This window comes from Salvia hispanica, chromosome 4, assembly GCF_029641045.1.
Source record: "Salvia hispanica isolate PSC_SH4W2 chromosome 4, Shi_PSC_v1, whole genome shotgun sequence".
Taxonomy (NCBI): Eukaryota; Viridiplantae; Streptophyta; class Magnoliopsida; order Lamiales; family Lamiaceae; genus Salvia; species Salvia hispanica.
The window spans coordinates 46,996,331-47,017,455 of NC_142695.1; the positions used below are offsets into that span (position 1 = coordinate 46,996,331).

Below are 21,125 nucleotides of genomic sequence, written 5' to 3' on the forward strand. Positions count from 1 at the left end.
TCGGTTTATAAACTTTGTGACATTTTAAATTATTTTAAATTTGTGAGAAATATTAGCCAAAATTAACTCATTTAAAACTAAAATTCTGCGTTTAGGTATTGAGTTTATACAATGGCGAACTGCGAGATAATTGAACTGCACAGGAATTCCCTCAATTGGGCGAAAATCGTGGAAGAAATTGTGAGAATAGAGAAAAAGGTGTTCCCAAAGCACGAATCGCTCGCCAAATCGTTCGAGGAAGAGGCGAAAAAGAGGAACGGCGGATTGATCTACTCCTTAATCGGCGGTCAAGTTGCCGGATACGTCATGTATTCCTGGCCATCTTCTCTCTATGCTTGCATCACAAAACTTGCAGGTTCTACTTCTCTCACTTCAGCCAAACTTTATTTGATTTGAAAATGTTTGCTCACAACTGTGGGTTTGGGCGTGTGAAATTAATTAGCTTGAATTAAGCTTATGCGACCGAGAATGAGATATGCTGATTTAGGAAGTATTTTGTCCTGCTTATTCATGTTTATGGTGAAAAGCTTAGCTAAACATGCCTTTTTTTTGCTTTCTCTCTCTCGGGTGGAAGATATTTTTGTTGAGGATCCTTTACTGAGTTAATGTATTAGTGTATTCTGTTTGTTTAGGTTTGGTTTGGTTTATTGAGTTGTATTTGGAATTCCACACTTTAATTCTCACTGAGTTGTTAAAATTGGGAAGTCATTGAGTTTTTCACATCTGAGAAATGCAATTCAATGGCTGCTAAACTGAGATAAGTGGGAAGAACTTTGTTAAGAGGTTATTGAAGAATCTCATAACATAAACCTTGTTCAAGAAAAGATTCAAGAAGTTCTTAGATTAGATAAGATGCATGCTTGTGATATTCAAAATGCCTATGTAACTAGGCATTTTAGGAGTTCTATGAATAAACATTTAACAGCCTATAACATGTAACATTTGACAAGAGTATGAACTTCATGCAACACATATTACATTCTCTGATTCAAGTTCCTCTAAGCTAAATATCACTTGAATGTTGATTACTGTAATCTGCCTTTTGTGGCACTATGAGAACTTGAGAAGTAGAGTAGGAGTATATTTTTTGCAATGCGCTTGCTTTCTTGTTGCTGAAATTGGGATGTTACAGTTAAAGAAAACTGTAGGGGGAAGGGTCATGGGGAAGCATTGCTGAAAGCAGCTATAGAGAAATGTAAAACTAGAAAAATCCACCGCATATCACTTCATGTAGATCCCTTGAGGACGGCTGCCATGACTCTCTACAAGAAGCTCGGGTTTGAGGTGGATAGTCTAGTAGAAAGCTACTACTCTTCGGGTAGGGATGCCTACAGAATGTATTTGGATTTTGAGATGGATTAGCTGGAGTGGTTTGTTCAAGTGTGATCGGTCTTCATTCTGGTGTAGTGCTCCCGCAGGATTCACTGGAACTTGCAAGCTCGTCTGGCAAATCCCAAGGATTTTTTTTAAGAATTAGTGCATTTTTTAAGGGAATTTGTGCCACTGAGATAGCAAAGAATAGAATGTAACATGGAAGAAAAATATAAAAGAATTTGATGTTCTTGACTTCTTGTGCATCTATATTCCCTTTATAATTTTCCCTATGTCCAATTTTGATGATCTTCCATCTACTCATATTAAATGTACATTTTAATTTTGAATAAAATTGATATAGAGTACTTGTGGAGCAATTTTCATCATTCCTTCTCTCTCTATCTCCCTTTAATTTTTAAAAGCCATGATGAGATAAGCTCTTTGACAGATACTTGATTCTACGAAAACTCCTCTCCATAACTCAATCATGCTTTAGATTATATGATGATTATTTACCACAAAAATTATGAACTTCAAGTTTGGTCAAATTTTAGTCAATTCTACAATTTTTAAAAAACTAAAGTCAATTTTTTATCCCTTACATTAGCCTTAAAAAACTTTTTGATCTTATAAATTTTAGGAGATCAAATTTGGACTTTAGTCCTTTTAAAAATAGTCAATTATATATGATGACTTTGATTTTTTCACAATTATACCATTAATTTAGATTTAGGGTAAATTATGATCTGGATAGACATGTACTTTTTTAGTCTATCTTATTTCTATGTAGTATTTTTCTTAGACACATGTACTTTTTTAGTCTATCTTATTTCTATGTAGTATTTTTTTTAGGGGTGAGCATTTGGATTTCAGATCTCATTTTCGCCCAATCTGATCATAAAATTTGAAATTTAATGAAAAAATAATCCAATCCGAATTGTCCGAAAATATGAACAATAATATCCTACCCGATCTAAAAAATCAAAAATTGCATAAAAATTTGAAATTCAATATCCGAATCTGAAAATATGCGACCAAGTATCATTAAAATTGCTCAACAAAAGAGTTTTAGATTTGTTAGGTTGTTATAAATATAGTTTGGATTTCATATTACTTAGGATTTTAAAATATTCGATTCGAAAAATAGAACTCAGAAGTTTATAAAATATCTAATACAAATTCGAACTGAAAATCTGAACGAAATTTTAAATTTCTTTTGGTTCGAGTCGAATTTTCAAATTTCAAATATTTTTGTCACCCCAATTTTTTCATACTAAAATCAATTGTTTCTATGAGTGATAGTACAAATTTGCAAAAAAAAAAAACATGAATTTTGGTTTCCACATCATCCACATACAAATAAATGATCAATTAAGAAAAAAGGTGTTTGCATGTAAATTTCAAAACTTTCATCAACTTCTAATTTTGCAAACCAGCTTTGAAATCTGCCTATAAATTTGACTTTGTAATCAATTAAAATTTTGGTGCTAACACTACTTAATAAAATCATCGTATTCAACAAATGAAATTACTAACTAAAGATAATAAGATGTTGTTTCGTTGTCTAAAACCAGAGGCCGAGCCAAGATTTCGGTGTAATAAGAGCAAAATTATATGTAGAAAATTTATATATATTTGAGGAAGGGCATTTTGTATAAATTTATTTATATATTTGAATTTTTTAAATAAATGTATAAAGGTAAAGAAATGGTGAGGAGGGGCCTTTGCCCCATGTGCTACAAGGCTAGATCCACCCCTGTCTAAAACGTGACGTCAATTTAATCGATCTCCGATATTGCCACATAAGTACCTCATTGAGTTATGTTAGTGCACAAGTCTTGATTGGTTATAGAATAGATTAATAGTTTTGTTGCAAAATCATAATAAATCAATAATTTGATAATTACCTAGTAAGCAAAATGATAAAATTCTTAAAAGCAAATTACCCTTAAAAAGGCCAAAGTTATGATATAATTATCTATTTTTTTAAAAAAATTGTGAGATTAATCCGAATTTAATAAAATTTCATGATTGTCATAGTACTCTATTGTAAATATTATATTTATAAGAATTATATAAACAATACACTTTGGAGCATAATATTACAATAATATTACTCGATTGGATTACATGTACACACAAAAGGCCGATTATAATATTTCATAATATTACTCTATTAGATTACACCGTGTACAAAAAACACCGATAATACTATTTCTCATAATTTTCATAATTATTAGACAAAGGAAAAGAATTGTACGAATATAACATTGTTCATAATATAATGGCGTATTAATTAAAACACGAAAAAGAATTGTTGCTGCCCAGGGTCGAACTGGGGACCTTTAGTGTGTAAGACTAACGTGATAACCACTACACCACAGCAACGCTTGTGATTTGGAACGGACAAATACTTTGACAAATTATAATAGCGGAGCAGCGTGAAATTCTGGAAACCGAGAAAATCGCAACAGAAAATGAAGCATTTCTGATCGATCGGGAGTTGGGATATATCATACATATACTACGCCTCTGTTTCTTCGTCTCTATCCATTTCATCTACCGCTAACCCTGACTTTGATTTTCTCCGAGTTAGGGTTCCCCTCTGTCGCCGCGGCTCCCGATCCCCAATTTTTTACATCGCCGATCAATTTCTTCGGGAGCTGTGGTAATTTGAATTATTTCCTTCAAACCAGATAATAAAAAAATGGGTCGAATGGCTCGCTGCTGCGTTCAATCTCTTCTGAAGCTGGTCAATTCGCTCCTCGGAATGGTCGGAATCGCCATGATGATTTACTCGCTTTGGATGTTCAGAGTCTGGCTCCGCACCGACGAATCTACTGACGTCCCTGTTCCGTGGTAAGTGGATTTCATGGATACTGATGCGGTATTGCAGCTGGCATTGAAATTTAACGTATATTGGAAATTATGGGGGTGTTATGTGAGGATTGGTATTCATGTGTTTTTTCTGCGTATGTATGAAGTAATTAGCTATTTGTTTATTTATTTTATTGCTTAATACAGGTTTATATACGCTATTCTGGGCATTGGTGCTAGTTTGTGCGTCATCACATGCTCAGGTCACATTGCTGCGGAGACTGCCAATGGCTGCTGCTTGTACATTGTATCCTTTCACGGGGGGTTTGGTTTTGTTTGGTTGTAACATTTGTTTACTTATCCGGCAACACATTGTGATCATTGATAGAATCATAATCCCTTCATTCCATTCTATCTTGAACTAAAAACTTTGAGCAGTTATGCATAGAATGAAATTACATTGTACAGGGCTGTCATCTCATTGGTGCATTTGAGTTCTTGTTTATGTGAAGCAAATTTGCCCTTTCTTTTCAAGAATGAGCTCTATTGAGATAACTTAGTTATGGGTGGTGAGAATACGCAGACAGTTAGATTTCCTATTCTCATGTTAAATCATATGCTAGCAAGTTGCCATTGGTTTTTGAAATTGTTTGGTTCTGTACTCCTTTGGATAATGCAGTAGCTGTGATTCAGTTTATAAATTAGATGAACTATTTTGCGTAAATTGATGGTGGAGTAATTGAATGGTCTTGCACATTCTATTAAATACACATAACAAGATCTCTGCAACTAACTTAACTTGCCATTCATTCTCACTTTGTTATTTATGCTCCTAGGTAATGCTGATTCTAGTTTAACATCATCAACCTTTTAAAGCTGGGCCATGTGTGATTGGTTTAGAAGACTATCTTGATTGTAGAATAGTTGCTTCAGTTGCATCTTTGCCTTCTTCCCTGAAGCATTATATAGGTCTGGGAATTCATGCTTTGTTTATCATAAACTTTGCATTGATGTGTTATGGAGTGGTTTTAGTCGGTGTTATGAAGATATAGTATTCCCTATACCTCTACTCGCTGTCTATCAAACATTTAGCAAAGTGCATGTATCAAATTTCTATGTTGACCTTAACCAGCATAGTACATGGCTTTTGTCTTCATGATTTTTCTGCTGGAAGCTGCAGTTACTGCAGATGTGTTCCTAAACCACAATTGGCAAGAGGTATTTTGCACTAATAATGCTTACACTGCATTGATATTAGAAATTGTTTAATTATAACTTGAGTGTTTGTCAGGACTTCCCAGCAGATGCAACTGGAAATCTCGATAAGTTGAAGGACTTTGTCAAGGACAATTTTGACATCTGTAAATGGATTGGCTTGTCAGTGGTTGCTGTGCAGGTTAGCTTTTTTCTTCGCATGCACAATCTCCCTTTAAATGTGTGTGCGTGGCTGTTTACTTTGAAATTATGAACAGAATCCTCAAAATATGAATCGAAAGATTAATGAGAGGCTATCCATGTAGTAATATGCCTTCCAAGTCATGTTTGCTGTATAATTTTCAATAAGTACTTATATGGACAGCATCCTGTTCCACTTGATTTTTGTCAGCCTCTTATTAAGGTTATTATTTATGCATGCAGGGACTAAGCATGTTATTGGCTATGGTACTCAAAGCTTTAGGTCCACATTCTGAGAAATACTATGAAAGTGATGATGAGTATCTACCAGATAGGGTGCCCCTGCTGAAGAATTATGCCCCTCCACATGGTAGTGAACCGGCATACGGGAAAAGTGATTCCTGGATTGTTAGGTCCAACAGTAAGGTACGTGCACTTATAATTTCAAAGGTCTCATGACACTTGCATGACCGGAATGTAAATTTGTGAATGGTTCAAATTTGTCTCGGCTTCCTCTTTTTCATAGTTTAAATCAATGTCTATTTTTGCAAAGTAACAAGGTTGCTGATTTGTATTAAAAAAGTTTCAGGATGTATGATGTAGAACCATGGACATGCTACAAATATACATGTTCCATAAGAGGAACTTTAGAAATGGTATAACAATAATTTGGTCATCTGGTAACTTAATGATAGCAAGAAAGAAGTGACAAGTTTACTATTCATAACTCAAAATTGAAAAAAACCAAATGTTGAAAAAGAGGAAAACGTTGGTAATTTTGCTAGTTAATTAGAGGCAATAGTAATGACCTCATTTTATACACTTACCAGTTCTGCAAGTATTTGCTTAAGTTGGAATAGAAACTTCACATATGCAACTGCTTCTCAAGATTTTCTTCACTTCACCCACTGCAAATACCTAAATGATGTGTTTTGTTTAAATTCTTTTAGACCTCTTAAATAGTTTTTGATGACTTATTATTCTCCTATCCAGACCCTCAGGTAAAGAAATGAAACGGGAGTGTGCAGACAAACAGTGGGAGTAGGCTATTGCGTCTCAAAACATCAAGTTTACTAGTTTCTGGCAGTCGATAGAGTGTTCTTGAGCTTTAGTTGGTCGACATCATCTCCACCAACCTTGTACACGCTAATTTTTATGCCAAATTATATCAAGTGGTACATCTGTGAATATCATTAGACATATCGACTGGGTGATGAACAGAACCCTAGTATTGTTGATAGCTGTTCACCTGTTGTTTTAGGTGCAGCTCTCTTTAAGCAGTGTAATTTGTCATTTTAGAACTAGTTGTTTAATTGTTCACATTTTGACATGCATTATATGTCATGATTGTTATTTCTTTGTTTGTTCGTTCCCTTGATTTTATGTTGCGTGTTCGTGCCCTTGATTCTATGTATATCTGATCGTGCCTCTGTAGTAAAACCAAACAATTTATTAAATTTGGAAATTGTTTGAATCCTACTTGCACAGCGCATATTGAACTTTTTTAATTTTTCCACACTAAGTTGTTAACTAGACTGCCCACATATTCTTTAGATTTCAAAATAGAGTGTTATTCAAATGGCAAAGTTGGCTTCTGAGCGAGATTGCAGATGCTTTATAAACAAAGAAATTTCCACTTCCGCACACTCAACTTTTTAAGCTGTATGCTTACGTAAGTTTGTAAAGCATGAAGCGTGTAGAAATTAATTTAACATATTTGTTGCAAATATTTGCACCACAGATTTTTATTCTCAAACAAACAGTCGGAGCAAGAAGATCACCGAGCAACACAAGCCTGTTACAAAACTAGGCTAACAATTGATTGCAGACATGTAATTCTGATACAAAAGAGCTTTGACCCTTCACACATCTTTTATTCTTCATCATCATCTGCAAACACAATATCCAAACGTAATGGAGTGAAGAATGGCTAAATGAAGTGAAACCCATACCATCAGACTACACTACAGAAAAAAAGAACTTTAAAACTTGAATTTAATCCTAGCCGACTATCTCCTCAGGTACCAACTTTTTCAGCAGATAAATAATACTCCCTCCGTCCCAAGATATTAGACCCCTTTCTTTTGGGCACAGGAATTTAGGAGATAGTTGTTTAGTGGTGTAAGTGAAGTTGGTAGTAGAGTAAATTTTTACCATAAATAGAAATGGTTCAAGTGTATTGGGACACCCCAAAGTGGAATAGGGGTCTAATATCTTGGGACGGAGGGAGTATAAAATATTGGCAACCTTCAGTAGGATCACAAAAAAAAGGAGGACGCGACTACATGGCTAGAAATTAAGCGTTCAGTATGACCCTCATTGTATTCCCATGGCTGTGAAGCGTGATCATTACTTCTAGAGCTCATCACTTTTGTTAGAGACTACTAGTTATTGACAAAGCTGAATCAACTCTCAAGATGTCTATTCACTCATATAACATTAATAGTTGAAAGTAGAAGATGGAATTTACTGTTTGAAACTTAAACTAATATACCTCCCTCATATCCCCAAAATCAGTGTGAAAAGTTGCATTGTAACAAAAGAAAAATAGTCAAAGACATGCTTGATGAAGTCTGGTAGCAGACATCCTGAATATGTACTCTTCGATTATTGCAATGGTGAAACAAACCTTGTTATGTCTAGCCTCATTTCCAGATTTATTTCTACACCTTGACCTTGTTCACAACTCTCCCAGTAAAGTCAACAAATTATATTAGCCTTATTACACAACAGTAGGATTGGTTTTTTTTTATCATGGTCCATGAAATGATCTCTCCCTCCCTCTTAAAATTTTGATTCACGTGTGAGTAAAAATCTATTCTACCAATTTGTTTCCTTTTAGTATCCCCTACCACTCAAGAATACCATCAATGGCATTAATAAGGTAGCTACATGCATTGAAACTGAGTCCTAATAATCCACAATAGACTTTCAGTTGTCACTCAAGATAGCACAACTCACATCTTAAACTTCCGCAGTAGTAAATACTCCGTTAATAAGTAGAACAATGATAGTGCAAGCTAAGAGCCAATGGTTCTCAGATATTGAGAGAAAAGGATTGCAAGCATACATGAATTCATAGATTTCAAGTTTCATCATCACAAGATCAATAATTAATTACTTAATTAGGTAAAAAGTGTCGATTGTATAAAAAGAGGAACATGGTTAGGCATATCAAAAGGGGATGTGCAGTTTTGAAATTTATTGTAGTGAGGAAAAATTCAAGTTCACCTAAAACTAAACTCATTTATAGGAGCCATATAATACAACTACACCCTAGTAGATTATGAATATATGAGAGGGCAAGAACAAAGGGAAGCAAATCCAATGGGAATGATTACCAATTCCAACTATATTTGGTGTGATTAAGAAAGGAACAGGGAGGGTGAATATATTACCAAAGTAGCGGCGTTCATTGGCTTGTTTGGCTTTGATGAGCAATTTGTCAAGATCCTCCTGAGCCTTTGCATCAAACTTGATCAATTGGTTAACAAATAGCGCCCCCAAACCCATGCCCAGCACATGCTCCCATGGATCTGCAGTTGGGCACTCAGAATGTTTATTTCGATAAAATAACCAGTACAAAAGAAATGAAAGAAAAGGACGCTTACGGCGCATGTAAGGGAGCTTGCGGAGAGCATTAGAGTACATTTGGGTCCCCACCCCCAGCAGGGCCCCGAACATAGTTGCGCTGATTGGCATCTCTTCCCACTATTCTCTCTGCCAGCAAGTTTTCACTCAGTTGTATTCCAATGACGACCACAACCAAATGCATTCATTAGGGGTGATTTTTAAAACATTGTTTTGGGGGGGCAGTATGTGCCACATTCAAAGTCGAATTTGTAATCACAAAAGTGTGGAGGTCCTACTGTTATCACCATTACCCCACTAGCCTTGGGTTTCAGGCCTGAAAAAGCTAGTGTGTTTTATTGAACTAAAGTACAGTCTTTATGATTGAGATGAGAGTAATGAACGATCAAGACTCATATTTATCAACCATTATATGCAAAATCAGAAAGCAGAAGTCCATGGTACTATTAGTTAACATGTCCAAAAAATTACTTCATGCTAAAGGCCTCCAGCTGCTGACAAAGATTAAATACTATTTTTAATTCAAGTGAATTTGACGCTACCAGTAAATATGTATGAACTAACACACGGGTTTTACACATTGTTAGTCTCAATACATTGATCCACAGAAAAATGCAAAATACTTGATCACAGTATAACAAGAGACATTGTTAAACAGCCTTTTCCATTTGACACCCTATTATCATTTATCACAATTCAAAGCCACACAAGTGTTCATTCAAGAACTCATGCTTGAAGGAGACAGATCGTAAATGTATGAAGTAACAAAAAAAAGCATTGAAAACAAGTGTAATCACCATATTAAATCCTAAACTACTTTTCCCAGTCCCAAAATGCATTGAACTTTTTTTAAATAATGCCATCAATAAAAAAACCCAAACTATTGCCATTGTAGCAAAAATAACGGTGCTAAGATTTTTGGTTCACAGAATGTTAAATTATACTAGCAACTAAGTTATGCAAGAACATCATGAAGAAACTAGGAAGGAGTATAAGAAGGATAAGAAGATGTGATTTTCACAAATTTAGCAACTACATACATTTGCATTCTATCAACCAAAAATGTCAGTGAAGATAATTATGGTACAATGTCAATATTTTCAGGTCCTTTATCGAAAGTTCATGACAGTTAATGGTTTAGTATACAATCTAATAACTGCCATTAAAACAACCAAAAAGGTCTCGGCAATTTTGCCCAAAAACCATAAAATTGAACTCAAGCAGGAAATTACAAAAAAATTAAATACAAACACAAAGCAGGTCAAAATCAAACTCAGCATCTCTAGCAAAGCAGCGCACAAATCGATCTAGGAAATGACGACTACAACAATAACAGACCTGATTATGATTCCTACTATTAAAAGTTCAGAAATCCAGATTGAGACAGCTAAAAACTCATAATTTAATCCAGACGGAAGTAACAAACCCTATATTGAAAATGAATTCGTTTCAGGTAAAAATAAGTTAATAACATAGAACGATACAACACCTGAATTGCGGAGCTAGGAAAATCACAGAGAGCAGAAACTGTAGGATCGAATGAAATGAGGGAATGGTAGAGAAATAAAAATTTGTTTTATGGGAATAATTCAGTCGGGCTTCTCTTTTACTTTGAAAAGGCCCAACTGTACGGCTACAAAACCAAACAGAATTACTCCGTATTTAATTTCTTCTAATCGTGCATTACGTTTCATTACTTATTTAATTTTGACCGTTGATAAAATTTAAGAACTCTTTCATCATCATTTCCATAGTTTATAAGTTTACATTATTAACGACACCAGTTTTAACACAAAAATATTAAAAATACTATTCCCTTTGTCCCTTGCTAAATGACTCATATTTTTTTTAGAATATCTCCAAATAGACGAGTCATTTCTTTTGTTTTATATATTTTATCTTTTATTTTTTCCTCTCTACTTTATTCTCATTCACTTAACTAATGAAACCTTATTGTCTTAAATTCCGTGGTGAAAATAAATCTCTCACTTAGTGAGGATGGATGGAGTATGAAAAAGAGAAAATAGTTATTACTATCTCTATCCCTTTATAGTAAAGACATTTTTTGGCATGAAATTTAAGAAATTATATTAAAAATGAGTTAAGTGAATGAAGGATAAAGTAGGAAAGGAAAGAGATAGAGAGATGAAGAGATAATAAAGTACCAATAGAGAATAATGTGCAAGAGGAAAAAGAAGTTTGACTTTTTGCCCAAAAAAAAATTTAGCATAGCTAGTTGGGACAATCCAAAAAAGAATACAGACTCAGCTACATAAATATGAAAAGAATATATATTACTGTTAGTTGAAAAGAGAATTACTTTATTAGAAAGAGCAACTTACAAAAACCAAAAAAGACTAAATTTTGTTGACCGACCAAAATAAAGAAGACCAGGTTATTAGTTATAGAGAAATTGGAATACCTTTATGGTTGAGCGTTCGATATCAAGAGGTCACTCAGTTACTACCTATAGTGGAAATCAATAGTAGTAAAACAAAGAGCAATTTGTCAAAAAATCCACCAAGTTGGATCATTAATGGTGAATCCTGCAATTTTTAAAATTGATTGATTATATCATAATTTTTGACATTTTTCTCGATTAAACACTATTAATAATGTGAGTTTCAATATCCATTAACACTACTTTAACTATTATTCTCCTTCTTTCTTATATTTTACCAATTTTGCTGTAATTCCAGTGTTATATCAATTGTCTACATTTCTATAGGAGGAGCACTGACGGACCCAGGTGGGGTCGAGTGGGGTCGACCGACCCCACCGTCGTCCGCCGAGAGCTGTCGGAGACTCCATTAAAGGACCTTCGAGATCCGGCGCAACTCTACCTTCGACCCCCGGAGCTCCGCCTTGACGCCAAGAGCTCCACCGCAATTCTTCATCTTTTGAAATAAAAAAGAGAGATAGGTGAGAATAACAAAGAGATGGAGAGGAAGGGGGAGGGGTTGCCACTATGGAAAGGAGCGATGGAGAAGTGTTCTAAATTCTAATTCTTACTTTTGAATGAAATGGGCTGAACAATTGGGCCTACTCTTAAAAGTGATAGTTATAGATTAATTAGAGTAATTATAATTATAGTTATAATTATAATGCTCATTTTATTAATGACAATTTTATCATATTTTTTATTTATTTATTTTTTTGTAAAATTATTGATAAATATCAATAAGATTATTAGTTTTACAATTAAAGATAACTTAAAAAAATTAAGTCAGAAAATAAACTATTTAAAGTAAATATTTTAAAAAAAATAATTATTTAAATATTATATTTATTATTATTTTCTAGTGTATTTGACCCCACGAGTTTTAATTCCTGCGTCCGTCATTGGTTAGCACCCGTGCTATGCACGGGACAAAAAAAATTCAAATAATGAAAATATATTTACAGTTAAATAGATCAAAATAAAGGATATAGGAAAAATAATAATATAAAAATATATTTCTTTTAAGAATATGAATTAATTTAAAATAGTATTAATAAAATTATAAGCAATTAAAAACATTATAAACAACAACAAACAAACATTGGTAATGCTTTTAAGCCACCGTAATGAAACCATTCATATTCAGCATGCAATTGCATTATACAATTTTAGTATCAATTATAAGTATAGTACTCCCTCCGTCCACGAAAATTCATCCCGGTTTGACCGGGCACGAGTTTTAAGAAATGTAATGAAAAGTGAGTTGAAAAAGTTAGTGGATCGTGGGTCCTACTTTTATATATTAGTTTTATAATAAAATGTGAGTAGGTATGAGTTAGTGGAATATGGGGTCCACTATCAAAAATGGTAAAAGTGAAATGAGACAAATTTTGGGGGACGGACGGAAATGGAAAACTAGGACAAATTTTGGTGGACGGAGGTAGTAATATAAAATAAAAAAAAACAAAAAAACAAAAAAGGACATGCGTGAATTAAATAGAATAAGATATACAAATAAAGAAACAGGTATTCCTAAATACAAAAGAAGATAAGAAAATTATTTGAATGAATAAATAGTTCGTGATTTAATTCAATCAACAAATATTAGTACATAAAAAATTGATATATAAAAAGTAAGACCCACATTCCACAAACATCTTCCACCCACTTTCCACTACGCATTAAGTGATACTCCTTCCGTCCCACAAGAATACGCACTCTTTATTTTTTAGTCCGTCTCACAAGAATACGCACTTTCTAATTTCGATAACTTTTTTCTCTATAATGGGGTGGGACCTATTCCCACTAACAATATTTTACTCCCTCCGTCCCGGCTAAGATGACACATTGCTTAGCCGGCACGGGGTTTTAGAAGTTATTGGTTAAAGTGTTTAATTGGAGAGAGTGAAGGTGAATGTAAGTATTAAAGTAGAGAGATAAAGAAAGATGAATATTTTAATAGGAGTGAGAAAAAGTGGTTGAGTGTATTAATTGGAGAGAGAAGTTACCAAAAAAGGAAATATGTCATCTTAGTTGGGACAAACTAAAAAGGAAAACGTGTCATCTTAAGCGGGACGGAGGGAGTAATTACTTTTCCTTTCTACATTTCTAACTTTACAATTTTTCCATTAAAGCCCGTATCAAACTCAAAGTGCATATTCTTTGTGGACGGGGGAGTAACATTTAATCACTTAAAATTTATACTACTCTTTATATTAGAAAAAGTCATACAAACTTTATATGTTAAATTTAATTTTAAATATTTTTAATTTAATCCAATTCCATATTAGATTTAAATTTAATTATTTAATAATTTCATATAATTTCATAATTTATTCTATAAAGTTAGTAATATTGTTTAATTACTTGGAGACATTAATTTGATTTCGATTTTCATCATCGTTATTAATTCGGCTAAAGAATACAAATTGTAAACAATTAAAAAAAATATAATTATATATACTATAAAAAAAAATAAGAATGATACTCTAGTTGCAATTTGAACAAAAAGATTTTCATTTCGAAATAAAATTTAATGCATTTGTAATTTGTGAGAAGAAACAAAAAATAATTGAATGAAAAAGACGGTAGTAAAACGGTAATATTTGGGGAAGTAGAAATTTATTTTTATTTTTATTCCAATTTTATTCAACTTTTTTTAATTAAAAAAATAAAGCAAAATGACAATAAACACAATACCCACCAGCAATCTAATCTACGGTAAGACTCACACCTCCCAAAAGCATAAAGAAAGAGATGAACATATACATGAAGTTGCATTCATAAAGCTATTTGCCCGCACTCATTGAAAAGAAAGTCAAAGGAGTAAGTTATTTTTCCTTTTATTTTGCAGATTTTTTCTTAAATTCTTACTATGATACTTGCGGCAAATAGTTACGTTGTTGTTTAAGGAATTAATACCATTTCATAAATGAAAATCTAAATTCTCTGTTTCATTTAAGTGATGCTAAATAGAAATATTAACGACATTCCTTAAGAAAATTATAAATGAAAATTATAAAATATTTTGATTATATTTTTAGATTTATATTTTTTATAAAATTAAACTATTAATAAATTATTAAAACATCAAGTAACTTAGTCTTTGTCTTTAAATAATTTTGATGGAAATAATAAGTAAAATAAATCAATAACAATAATGTCTAGTTAGAATTTATGGGAGAAGATAAGCATGTACTAAGTACTTCGTAAAAATATTTGAATATTAATTACTATAACTATTAATTTATTATTAATATTGTTATGGATATATATTAAAATAACCTTGTTAGTTTTAGTATCATTTAGCCACTCCAACAAAAATCCACTCCAAATAAATTGAGTCGACACAATTAATTTAAGAATAGTATTCTTAATACGTTACATGTGAATATAATATGTAGTATAGTAATTTTTTTTAATTATTATACTTTTATTAACATTTTCATACGTGTTTAATTTTATTTGTTGTTCTACACAAAGAGTAAGATTACAGATATATATTATTTTGTCATTATCTTATTCGATGAATTCCAATCACCCAAATACTATCGTTTTGTGCAATTAATTTTTTGAATATTTCTTAAAGTATATAATATATTGTGCTATGCAAGTTTAGTATTTTTTTTCTCTAAAATTGTACAGTAAGACATACTAAAAAGCTCATAAAACTCTAACAAATATTAAAAGTCAAAATTAGAGCCCAACTTTGAAGATATAACAATAGAGTTCAACGTCTAAATTAAAGCCCTACTTAATTAAAAAGATGCCAATTACTTACCTAGCATGAATATAAAATTATATACAAACTATTATGATTTATTATATAAAATATATTAAATTACATCATAAACTTATACACATTCAAACCCTAAATATTTCTCTAAACCTACACGCCCCCCATTTCCCTCACATCAAACCTACAGAGGAGGCGCCACCATTTCCTTCTCTCTATTTCTCTCCCTCATCGGTGCTGCTATGACCACCGTTCCATCCGCCTCGCTGCTTCGCCGCCCGCTTGGCCCCGATAGCCTCGGCGCCCTCGCTGTGATGTGCGTCGGTGCTCCTTCAGCCATGTCTCATCGGCGTTCCTTCCGCCATTCTTCAACGGTGCCATGGAGTTCTTCATGTGTCTGAAATCTGAACGGTGTTCCGGTTGGTGCACCTGTCCTCCGACGGCCGGCGATGAGACAGTGGCCTCGAACTGGCTTTTGACATGGCTTTGAACAAGGCATAAAGTGGGGAACAGAGATGGTTATTGTACAATTTTTTAGGATGTTGCAGATTACATTAATGGTGTCTCTATTTATAAGTGTATAAACTTCTTGGTGAAGCCATTTTATCTGCATTTTGTTGGACCAATTTTTACTCAATAATATTTGCCTCTTCTTTGGCCAATGAATTGATTTCCCGCCAAAAAGTGTGCCATATAAGCATCCAAAAAACTGTTCCTTTATATATTGATAGATAGATTGGTAATTCAACAAGAATTTAAAAAATGCAAAATTTTGCTGTTTTAGAAAATATGTGAAAGTCATGTCTATTTCATGGTTTAAAATTTAACAAGTATGCAAATGTTTTAGAAAATATGTGAAAGTCATGTCTATTTCATGGTTTAAAATTTAACAAGTATGCAAATGAGATGATAGTTTTGTATGAAAACCAATTTTTTTGGGGGGGGGGAGGGGAAATACACATACGATGATATTGAAATTAAATGCAGAATGTAAACTTGGGTAGGAATAAATCTCACAAAACAAAGTCAATTAAGAAGTACTCTAACAAATTAAAGTTTCTAGATGTGCAATCAAAAGAAGATTTTTTAAAGATGTCTAAGAACTAAGATTTGGTATTAGAGCATCCACAATCACTTTAGGTCAGCTATAGGCTAGTCTCAGGCTAGCCACTCTTTCTCTCTCTGCCACGTCATCAGTACTAAAAATCCACCTGTCACATCATCATTTTAATCAAATAGGCTAGCCACAATAAAAATAATTCAAAAACAACTACATTTACGGAATTAAATTTACGAGACATATATGGAAAAATTCATTAGTTTCATTTAAAAAAAGTACATTCATTTAAAAAAAATAATATAATAAAGAAAAAAACTATCGCCGTGCAGTCTTCTGTGCCCACAACTCTTCAATTAAATCCTTTTGGAGTTGAATATGAGCATCAACTTCATCGTGAGGTACCCTCCTTCGTACGTTGGGGGTGGCCACGCCGTGGCTTGGACCGGCTGCATCAGTATCGTCATTGGCCCAATTAGTCAGTTGTACGCCTTCGTTTTCGACGATCATGTTGTGCATGATAATGCAGACATACATTATATCAGCAATGCATTTGACATCCCACAAACGCGTTGGAACCTTAATTGCCGCCCATCGAGACTGGAGCACACCAAATGCGCGCTCCACGTCCTTGCGCGCCGACTCCTGACGTTCCGCAAAGTAGGCCCTCCTGTCATCATTTGCGTGCCTGATCGTCTTCACGAAGACAGGCCACCTAGGGTATATCCCATCCGCCAAGTAGTAGCCCATATCATGTCGGTTGCCGTTGGCCACAAATGAGACGGCCAGACCGATGCTCTGACACTGCTCGTTGAAGAGGGGCGACGAGTTGAGGACGTTGAGGTTCGTTGTTCGACCTGGCTACCCCAAAATACGAATGTCCGATCCACAGCCGGTAATCAGCTACGGCCTCGAGGATCATCGTGGGATTCTTTCCCTTGTAGCCGGTCGTGTAGGCCCCCTTCCAGGCAGTTGGACAGTTCTTCCACTCCCAATGCATACAATCTATGCTACCTAACATCCCGGGAAACCCATGCTGCTCCCCGTGCATCTGCATCAGATCCTGACAATCTTGGGGGATAGGGCTCAAGGTACTGATCACTGAAAATTGTAATCACGCCCTGACAGAAAAACTTCAGATATTACAGAGCAGTCGTCTCACCAATGTGGAGGTACTCATCCCACATGTCTGTCGCGCCTCCGTAGGCCAACTGCCTGATTGCCGCCGTGCACTTTTGAATAGGGGTGTGGCCGGGTCTGCTAGCCGCATCGTGCCTGAAGCGGAAGCACATATATCGACGCTCCAAAGCGTCAACGATGCGCATAAACAACTACCTGCGCATTCTAAAACGCCGCCTGAACATGTTTGCGTTAAACCGCGGCTCCAAAGCGAAGTAGTCGGCATATAGCCGCTGATGTGCAGCTACGTGATCCCGATCAATCACTGTTCGGCGGTGGACAGCGGGTCGAGGGCGAGGTACCGCCGGTTGTTCGACCCTTTGCATGTACCGCTCTATCTCGCGGTTCATGTAGGCCTCCATAGCCTCGTTCATCCGCCGTTCGTACTCCTCAGCATCCCCACCACTACCACTGCTACCACCCGCGTTACTCATCGCTCGATGTTGCTCGTTGCTCTTGTACAGAAATTTAGAGAGAGAAAAAACTCGTTAAAACAAGTGGTGCAAATGAAAATGAAACTAAAATCGCGTATATATAGTGTTTCAAAAAATTTCAAAAATAAAAAATAAAAAATTGCGCTGACCGATAGCTCGCCGATCGGCACGCCACAATGGCGGCCAGCGCCTGGAAATCGGCGTGCGATCGCCTGTTTTTTCGCCGAAATGCCGCTGGCCGGTTCTAATGGTTCGGCTAGCCAACCGGCTAGCGACGCGAATTGGCTAGCCGATGCGCTAGCCGCCATTGTGGATGCTCTTATGCCTCACATCCCACGAGATACTGTTTTATATAGTTACGGTTTGCCTACCACAAAAAAACAAACAAATTAATAAAGTCGCAGCTTTTCTTTTTAAAGTCATTTAGTTAATCATATGTAAAATATTGGCATGATAAAATAATTAAAATTATCCTTTCCATTTGCTTTATTAAAGTTACAAGGCGTAGTCTTTGAAAAGGTATTCACATGCAGTTGAATCCGTTAATCAAGGGGAAAATCCAAAATAAGTAGTACTAATTGAAAATAAATTAGTTGTTCTCTCTTTCATGTATGTGGGATCAAGTAATGTTAGAGTGATTGTTAAAAATCATTAAGTTCAACCAAACACCAAATGCAGTATAAATGTCAAATGTCCTTGTGGGCTCAATGACATAATTATGTAAATAGTGATGTACATTAGAATGACCAATACGCAACTTAAATGACCAATACTCCGTATTTATACTATTTTGACATTTTTTTTTCTATTTCTTCCCTCTATTTGAGATTTTGGAGGAATTTGTATGATGTTAACATAAAATACTACTCCCTCCTCCTCAATGACGGACGCAGGAATTAAAACTCGTGGGGTCAAATACACTAGAAAATAATAATAAATATAATATTTAAATAATTATTTTTTTTAAAATATTTACTTTAAATAGTTTATTTTCTGACTTAATTTTTTTAAGTTATCTTTAATTGTAAAACTAATAATCTTATTGATATTTATCAATAATTTTACAAAAAAATAAATAAATAAAAAATATGATAAAATTGTCATTAATAAAATGAGCATTATAATTATAACTATAATTATAATTACTCTAATTAATCTATAACTATCACTTTTAAGAGTAGGCCCAATTGTTCAGCCCATTTCATTCAAAAGTAAGAATTAGAATTTAGAACACTTCTCCATCGCTCCTTTCCATAGTGGCAACCCCTCCCCCTTCCTCTCCATCTCTTTGTTATTCTCACCTATCTCTCTTTTTTATTTCAAAAGATGAAGAATTACGGTGGAGCTCTTGGCGTCAAGGCGGAGCTCCGGGGGTCGAAGGTAGAGTTGCGCCGGATCTCGAAGGTCCTTTAATGGAGTCTCCGACAGCTCTCGGCGGACGACGGTGGGGTCGGTCGACCCCACTCGACCCCACCTGGGTCCGTCAGTGGTGCTAACACTAGTAGAACAAAACAAAAGAGCTACAGTGTTATGGAGAATTAACAATGACAAAATGAAACATTGATTGATTGTATAATTATTTCACATACTGGTCCATTTTTCTCTTAATGGGATATGTTCATGTAAAATTCTAGGAGTATATTTTAACGTTTAAGAAAAATCGGAATATAATAGAACTCGAAATTAGGACATCATAAACTCTTGTCCATTTTCTTTGATCATCTTCAAAACTTACACTAAACCTAAAATCAATTTTAAAACGATGTAAAAAATAATTTTACTTCAACCATTAATATCAAAAGTAATTTTAACCATTAACACTAAATTAAAAAAAAAATCTTCTTTTCCTTCATTTATTTCATACATGTTAGACAAAAAATAACACATCTCATGGAGTACACATCCTACTCTATGTCTGAAAATGATTAATTTACTTTTTTCTGTTATCTCACTAGGGATTGATTTTAATTTTTAGTAAGAAACATCACATTACTCTCTTATACTACTATACTTTATTATTCTCCACTTCCCATTCCTATTTTATTTTGTGTCCTACTTTACTTTCTCTTTATTATCTTTCCACCGAACTTAATATATACAACTCACCAATCAGGCTATTGCCCCCAAGTCAAGCTGAAATTAGGGCTGCCCCCGCCCGGGCCATACTGCAATTGGCCCACCGATTAGGCTGCATGCAAGCCATCCCCAACCGGGCTATGCTGCGGAAGCTTTAAACTATGTTATTTTGTTTTGTGTCTAAAAAACTAAAATTTTTAAGTTGGTAAGACAATTTTCGTTAAATGGGATGAATATGTATTTTTTAAATTTTACTTATCATTCAAATATTGTACGGTTCAAAATAATGTAGAATTTGACTAAATTTCGCAATTATATTGATCATGTAGGAGTAATAAATTTGCATTCAATTAATTAAAATTCTTATACATAACCATCTTCGATTCTCACAAATACCTTATATGCATCACTTTCTGATTTCACAACCATCCAACGACATACCTAAATAGGATCATGGGGGACCCATGGAACCCCCAACCATTTTACAAATGAGTATATATTATCTATATTAACAATAGTGCTAAATAACTCGGTAGCGTAGTTGGCTTCTTCTCGGCCATGATTGGCGAGAGTTCGATTCACAGCAAAACCAACCCCCTGATTTAAGGATTTACCCTTTTTAATTGATTCTTCCTGCGTCTTTATTTTTTCTTATTTTCTTATTTACTTTTCCTTTGAGTTTGATTCTTATAAAAGTTATATTATAGTACTTTATTATATACGATTGAGAGTCGATTCTCACTATAAGAGCAATTACTAAATTTTTTCTTACATTTTACATTGATGTTTCTATTTTATGTGTTACTCCACTATTTATATCATTTTTTTCCCTATATTTTTACATTGCTATGTTTAGAATTCAATTCAAGTCTGTCTTTCTTTCAATAATTCATGTTTATTTTATTTATTTTTTAAAAAATCTCTTTTTCGACAAAGTTGTTTTTTTTACATTGGTGTTACATCTATCAACAATCATCTTACACGTATCTCTATCTTTTGTAATTGCTTCTCTAATTCGTCGGCACAAAAATACCGTAATACTAGGAAGTAGGAACACTAGTTCCAACCTCCCACCATCAAAATCTT

The 21,125-nt window shown here is 34.2% G+C and overlaps 3 protein-coding genes and 1 non-coding gene across 4 annotated transcripts; 2 read left to right on the top strand and 2 right to left on the bottom strand.

Moving 5' to 3' along the window:
* The first annotated feature begins 59 nt into the window (after positions 1-59).
* Positions 60-1,566, top strand: LOC125193341 (Acyl-CoA N-acyltransferases (NAT) superfamily protein). The gene is made up of 2 exons (XM_048091114.2): positions 60-355; positions 1,133-1,566. Exons 1-2 carry the CDS (start codon positions 112-114, stop codon positions 1,360-1,362), a joined length of 474 nt encoding a protein of 157 aa, XP_047947071.1. The 5' UTR covers positions 60-111; the 3' UTR covers positions 1,363-1,566.
* Positions 1,567-3,629: 2,063 nt separating this feature from the next.
* Positions 3,630-3,702, bottom strand: TRNAV-UAC (transfer RNA valine (anticodon UAC)). The gene has a single exon. It is a non-coding gene; the product is annotated as a tRNA-Val (tRNA).
* Positions 3,703-3,764: 62 nt separating this feature from the next.
* Positions 3,765-6,889, top strand: LOC125191923 (tetraspanin-19-like). The gene is made up of 6 exons (XM_048089359.2): positions 3,765-4,173; positions 4,339-4,438; positions 5,269-5,349; positions 5,423-5,527; positions 5,770-5,952; positions 6,520-6,889. Exons 1-6 carry the CDS (start codon positions 4,022-4,024, stop codon positions 6,529-6,531), a joined length of 633 nt encoding a protein of 210 aa, XP_047945316.1. The 5' UTR covers positions 3,765-4,021; the 3' UTR covers positions 6,532-6,889.
* Positions 6,890-7,221: 332 nt separating this feature from the next.
* Positions 7,222-10,762, bottom strand: LOC125192616 (uncharacterized). The gene is made up of 4 exons (XM_048090240.1): positions 10,607-10,762; positions 9,138-9,246; positions 8,925-9,062; positions 7,222-7,416 (listed from the first exon to the last, which is right to left on the bottom strand). The coding sequence occupies exons 2-4, from the start codon at positions 9,226-9,228 to the stop codon at positions 7,400-7,402; spliced, it is 246 nt and encodes an 81-aa protein (XP_047946197.1). The 5' UTR covers positions 9,229-9,246; positions 10,607-10,762; the 3' UTR covers positions 7,222-7,399.
* Between the last annotated feature and the right edge of the window lie 10,363 nt (positions 10,763-21,125).